Source organism: Acanthisitta chloris, unplaced genomic scaffold, assembly GCF_000695815.1.
Source record: "Acanthisitta chloris isolate BGI_N310 unplaced genomic scaffold, ASM69581v1 scaffold9381, whole genome shotgun sequence".
Classification (NCBI taxonomy): Eukaryota; Metazoa; Chordata; class Aves; order Passeriformes; family Acanthisittidae; genus Acanthisitta; species Acanthisitta chloris.
Window position 1 is genome coordinate 2352 of NW_008656464.1, and position 6603 is coordinate 8954.

Below are 6603 nucleotides of genomic sequence, written 5' to 3' on the forward strand. Positions count from 1 at the left end.
CAGCCCCGCTGGCATCCTCTCCAGGACCTGCCCCATCCCTGTTCCCATTCCAGCAGGGACCATGCGCTCGATCCCTATGCCCATCCTATCCATGCCCGAGCCCATGCGCTCCACGCCGGAGCCCATCCTGTCCATGGTGGTGCCCACGCGGTCGATGGCTGCTCCCATCCTCTCGATGCCGAAGCCTAGCCCCGAGCCCATCCTGTCTATCCCAGAGCCCATCCTTTCCATGGCTGGGCCCATCCTCTCGATGTTGGGAGCGATGTGGTCAATTCCCAGCGGGGCCATTCGGTCGATCCCGGAGCCCATCCGCTCCACGTTGGAGCCCATACGGTCCAGGACCAGCCCCATCCTGTCTATCTCTGAGCCTACTCTCTCCATCCCGTGCCCCATCCCAGATGGGATTCTTTCTATTCCTGAGCCCATACGATCAATGCCAGGTGCCATCCTCTCAATCCCAGGAATGCTGGCATTTCCACCACCTGGAATACAACACACAGGACCATCAGAAAGAATCCAGGAATAAAACAATTCAATACATGTTTGCATTAGGGAGATAATCGATCACTTTCAGAGCAGAGACTCAGTCCTGGAGCTCTTGGGCTGCAGGATACTGATTTGGGATGCTCAGGGGAGATCCCACCTGCAGAGCTGCCTCCAGCTCTGGGATCCCAAAGTAAGAAGGAAGTGGAGCTGCTGGAGCAAGTCCAGAGGGTTGGAGAACCTCTGCCATGAAGGCAGGCTGGGAGTGTCCAGCCTGGAATAGAGAAGGCTCCAGGGAGACCTCAGAGCCCCTTCCAGTGCATAAAGGGGCTCCAGGAGAGCTGGAGAGGGACTTGGGACAAGGGATGGAGGGACAGGACACAGGGAATGGCGTACACTGCCAGGGGGCAGGGAGAGATGGGATACTGGGAAGGAATTTTTCCCTGTGAGGGTGCTGAGGCACTGAAACGGATTTCCCAGAGCAGCTGTGGCTGCTCCATCCCTGGGAATGTTCCATCCATGACCTCCAAGGTCCCTCCCAACCCAAACCATTCCATGATCCCATGGCTGATCACAGCCCATCCTACAACACAGGATATTGGGAACAGCCACCACACACTACAGTTCACATGGAGATCACTTTATCCCTTCACTAAGGAGTTCAACTTCTGGAAGCACCAAAGACCCTTCCAAAACCCCAAAGGAGAACATCCTCAAGGAATCTGGACCCCCAGGAAGAGATGAAGGGGCAGAAACAGCATCTTAAATATCATCTTAGCTGTCATTGCCCTGGGCTGGACACAGCAGTGGTTTAGCCACTGAAATCACAGCTCAAACATGGATTGCTTGGATGGAATCCCATCATCCTGCCCATGCAACCTCCTGCCAAGCCAGGGAGAGACTGTTTTAATGCATTGTGTTATAGTATATTAAAATCCAGTGTATTGAGGCTGTCAGAAGGTTTCCTGTCACACCTGAACCTCCTTTTCCCACCTCATGGATCACTGTCAGTGTCTCCATGTCCCTTCTGCATCACTTAGCTTTGCCCAAACTCCTACAGCAAAAGTACATAAAATACAACCTGATTTGTTCTAGCAACATCCTCAGGACTTTGATGTCATTCAGGGATGGAAAACAGTAAATGTAAAAGAGGTAGTAAATGTATTTAGCTTAGTGTACTCACCTATTCCTCTCTCCAAGGTCTCTCCAAAACTACGAGACATTCCCATCTCATTCCTTCCAAACTCTCTTTCAAATCCTCCCCCCATGGCACGATCCATCTCTGAAAAAATGATGAAGGGAGATGTGTTCTCCAGGAGGTCCAAATGGCTCTGGAGAGAACATCTCAGCACAGGGATGGGAACACACAAGGGTTTGATGAGGTTCTCCTGATCATTTTGTCACAGGTTCTTGAGACCAGAACTCCAAGACTCACCCCAAACACATCTGGGGTAGCCACTTGGCTCTGGAAAAGCCTTTCTGGTGGCTCCAGCAGAGCACAGCAGCTCTGTCTCAACTCATCCTTCATGGCAGCATCACCAAATCACTCGTCAGCTCCATCTTGGAGCCACAAGAGACTTGGGGACACTTGTAACAGCTTAGTGATTCCAAGCAAAGTTGAGCAGACTTCTGGAAAGAGGGATACACTAACAGGGACACACAGCAGGAGTTGGACATACAAAACCCAATGCCTTACCCATTCTGCCCATGTTCATCCCAGCTGGGAAGCGCCCAATGTTTTCCATGCCTCCGAAGGGACCTTCCATTCCTACAAGAACAAGAGTTTCCAGGGATTCTTTAGCAAGACATTTCAACTCAACACTGCACACACAGAAGCTCTTCCCCTAGAACATTTCCCAGGCATCAAGACAACTCTGGATCACCCATTCCCAAACCAAAATCTGGTGAGAGTTTGGATCACGACTATAAGTGAAGGAGTCTCAGAGTGGTTTGGGGTGGAAAGGACCTTAAAGATGATCTCCCAACCCATGGAGATGCCACTCAGGATCTCTGGTGATGGTTTATCAGATATTAACCCTCTCCCCACACACCTGCAGCAGTTTTAACCCTCCCATCAAACATGTTTGGCCTGAGCTGGTGATGATTTCACAGCACACAAAGCCCTGTGAGGCACAGCCACTAACTCTAGATCACATCCACAAATCCCAAGCTAGAAAGATGCCAAAAAACACAGCTTACCTCCCATTTTATTCATTCCAAAGCCCATGCCTTCCATTCCCATTCCTCAAAATAAAAGAGAAAGCTTTATATAGCAGGTATCACTCCACCAACTTCAGCCAGCACCTTGGCTGGAGAAATAAACCACCACACACCACCACATCCACGGATTTTAGCCTGAAGAGCTTACATGGGATAACTCTGAGGAGATTCCAACATTCCTTCTCAGGACAAAAAAAAAAACCAACCAAAAATCAAGCAGCAAAGGGAGGGGAAAAAACCCATTGGCATTTAGAAATTGAAAGCTGAGTGTGTGCTACTTTTTTTTTTAGGTGGCTCTTTGTGCTAGTTCAACCAGATCCTAAACACAAAAAAAAAAGGAAAAAGATTTGTCAAGCCCACAAGGAAGTGTTAAAAAAAAAGGTGAGAGATGGTTTGGAAGGTTTCATGGATTCTTTTTGCAGTGTCTGCTGCTCATGCTCAAGAGTCAGAAGATGAGAGCTGTGTCTTCACCACAAAAAAAAAAAAACAAACCAAAAAGAAAAACCAAAACCAAACCACCCCACGATGGAGCAGTTGGTGAAATTAATCAAAGCTCAATCCAAAAAACTCATTTGGTTTTAACATTCCTAAGCTCCTTCCAACTGGTTTGGTTTGTGTGTAGGCAAAACAAAGCTAACTACCTTCTACACAGCTTTCAAGCTCTCATGAAACAAAAGCATAGGAGTAATCTTCTTACCTCCAGGTCCCATGTTGCCCATTCCCATGCCTTTGTTTAAATGATTTGCATCAATAGGTTGACCTCCAGGTCCTAATCCCATGCCAATACCACCAAGACCATCTGAAGAAAATATTCAGATATCAAAAAAGCCTTCTTGCCATAGGTTGGATAAAACAGCAAGTTTTATTCTTAAGTAATTGACTTTGCATTTCTCCAAAAAAAAAACCTTGCTGTGGCCCCACGCCGTGGGGTGGGAATGTCAAGCATTAAGTGTAGAGGAAATCAAGAGTAGATGTGTCTTGAAATCAGGCCTCAAAACTAGCTCAGGTTTTGTTTTTCATCATCATCATCTCTTTTTTTTTTCTCCAGCTTACAATGGAGAAACTTGGTTGCTTTTGGTTTTTTTCAGCTGACTCCTGAAAAATAATAACTGGCTAGAACACTGCTTGGTTTGTGCAAACTCCTCGAGCTAAGGAGGGTGAGAGTGGGCAATTTAGGAGAAAGGGCTTCTCAAAGCTTGGCAGAATTATCACCCTGTATTGACAATTGGCTTCTTTCCACCACCTTTGCCAAGGTCCTTCCCCTTTTTGGGAGGGTTAAGAATTGAACCTCAAAGTTCAACCTCTGACAGCCACCTATGGAGTTGAGAGCACACAGCCAGCCTCTTCTGAGCAAACAAAATCCAGCATTCCCAGGCAGCAATCCCAATCTTCCTGGCCCCAACCCAATCAAGGATTCCCCAAGCCCAAAGAAAGAAAGGGGGAAAAAAAATAAAAAATTAAAAGAAAAATAAAGCCTTTATTTTCTTTCATCAGGAAGCAAAATTCTCTGCTTGCACTGGCAGCAAACAGCTTCAGTGGCAGTGGTTGCCTACAAGGACTCCCTCGTTTACAGCTCAGCACCAGAAACACAGGAAGCATTGAATCTTGTTTTAAAACAACACAAGGTAACCCTTCCCCGCCCCAGTAAAGGCCAAACAGGCTTCCAGCGGGATTTGGGGAGTTTGATCCCAAAAGGATTGAGTTGGAACCCAAGGATTTCCCCTTGAAGAAGAGACAGATCCTTAGAGGAAAGCCCAAGGGAGATCCTGCTGCTGCTGCTGACAGGCTCTGCCAGGCACTAAGTGATGGTCACTAAAGACTTGATTCCCATTGGGAAGAAATCATGGAATTGGAGCATCCCAGAATGGTTTGGGTTGGAAAGGAACCACCTTTCCCTAGCCCAGGGTGCTCGGAGCAATTAACACTGCACTCACAGCCACACTTTGGGATTAAAAGTCACAGTTTAAGCAAATTGAGCCTTGATGTTGTCCCATTCCAGCTCTTCCCTTCCAATCCCAACTCTTCAGAGCTTTCAGGACCTTATCACAGCATGTGAGGCTGGAAAGGACCTCAGTGCCACCTGCCCCAGCTCTGCTCACCTCAACCACATCCATGGACTGGAGTATTCCCAAGGCTGGAGACTCCACAGGCTCTCTGAGCAACCCACTGGGATATTTTCACATGGAGTCTCTGGTTTCCTACTCTTGTTTTAGACTAGATCTTTTAACTCCAAGTTGGAATTACAACTTGGGGTAGCCAAGTTTGAGTTCCAATCTCCTGTGCTTTGCTTTCTGCCTCTTGCACCTCCCAAAATGAGCTTGGATGCCTCTTCTTTCCATATTTATATCCATCTCTAACATCCCCTTTGGACATCTGAAGACCTGGAAGATTCTCAGGTCCTCAATTCAGCCCTTTTAATTGAAGGGAAAACATTAAATTCCCAGATAAAAGGAGGTGAACTCTTCCCTACTGATGATGTTTCCATTAAATCCCACCGTTACTAGTTTTCAAAGGCACTGGGATTTTGGAATTGCAACTGGGACACGTGGAAGCCATGAGAAGGTGAATGAGATACTGTTTTAAGACAAGCTTCTAGCTATGAGCTGAAAGAAGTAGCCACAAAAAAAAAATAGCCTGAGCAGCTCTTCTTCTTCACTATTCCCCCTCCGATAGCCTTGAGGCTGTTTGGATCCCAGTTTGTCCAGTTTGAACCAGTGTTCCTGGGGCTGGGATCAGGTCCCATGTGCTGAACAGCAAACTAACCACCACAAGAGGTTGAATCATGCAGGAGAGACTTACGAGGGAGTTGCTGGGGTCGCTCTGGAGGGAAGAAATCTCCTTTGGGAAAGGCTCTTTCATCCTAAAGGGAATTCAATATGTTAAGAGAGATGGAAGGAATGACTTGCTGTTTTTTAAAGCCTTTCCTCGAAACACAGAAACCTGATGTTAGAGCAGTAAAGACAGAAAAACACGATTGTCCTTTAGCACAACAATCAGCATGAACCTTCCCAGGAATGAGGCAAGTCCAGTTTCTCTCTCTGTATTTTGATCCAACCTTCAAACCAGCACATCACCCAACCCCAGGAGTGTAACTCAGCAGCTCCAGGAGCAGCAAGAAAGGGACTGAACTCACCATTTTTACGTGCATGGGTCTGTCAAACAGCAGCTGCCCGTTGAACATCGCTGGGGGGTCGTTAAGGAGCAGTGTGGAAGCACTGGAAGGCTCAAAGCTTTGAGTCCTGTCTGGTGTGGAGCACAAAAACCCTCTGAGAAACACTTCTGTCTTCTCCAAGGCTAAAGAGTTTTGGGATTCAACTAACTGACTAGGCTAACAGTGGCTTTTTAAAGGGAAAAAGTGAGTTAAAAAAGTTCACTAAAGGATCATCCAAAATGTGGCTTCAAACCAGCCTTGGGTGTTGGGCTGTTCCAGCAGGAACTTGAGCTGTTTAAAGCAGGAGAAAACATAGAAAAATTCCACATTTCCAATGCAAAGAGCCAAATTGTGCAGGATGCCATGCTAGGGAATCCCAGACACTTGTCCAGGTCTTACTCCCACGAGGCTTAGGAGCTGCACATGGGAGTTAACACTCCAGTAGAAGAGAAACTTCAGGAGGGGAAAGGAGGGAGCATTTTCCTCCTTTTACCAGAATATTTCCCTCCTTTCCACAGCACAACCAGGAGCTGAGAGCTCATGCACACAGTAGTGTCTAATTTACTGCTGCCTGGTTTGGGTTTGAAGGTTTCCATGGAGCAAACACTCACTTGGAAGGTGGAAGGACAGAGGGAACAAGGAGGACACAAGGCCAAGCCAACTGTCATGGCACAGGGATTTGCTGGATTCCTTGTTTGCCTCCAGCACAGGAATCTAAGACAAATCTTCCCTCAGAATGTGCAATATAT

At 47.1% G+C, this 6603-nt stretch overlaps 1 protein-coding gene across 1 annotated transcript in view; it reads right to left on the reverse strand.

Moving 5' to 3' along the window:
• HNRNPM (heterogeneous nuclear ribonucleoprotein M) overlaps positions 1 to 5884 on the reverse strand; it is a gene marked incomplete at its 3' end in the record, with an annotated part of 6928 nt that extends 1044 nt beyond the window's left edge. The window contains 7 exon segments of the mRNA XM_009084349.1: positions 3 to 482; positions 1667 to 1763; positions 2175 to 2251; positions 2683 to 2727; positions 3401 to 3502; positions 5503 to 5563; positions 5837 to 5884. Coding sequence (XP_009082597.1) covers positions 3 to 482; positions 1667 to 1763; positions 2175 to 2251; positions 2683 to 2727; positions 3401 to 3502; positions 5503 to 5563; positions 5837 to 5884 — 910 coding nt within the window.
• Positions 5885 to 6603: the final 719 nt, after the last annotated feature.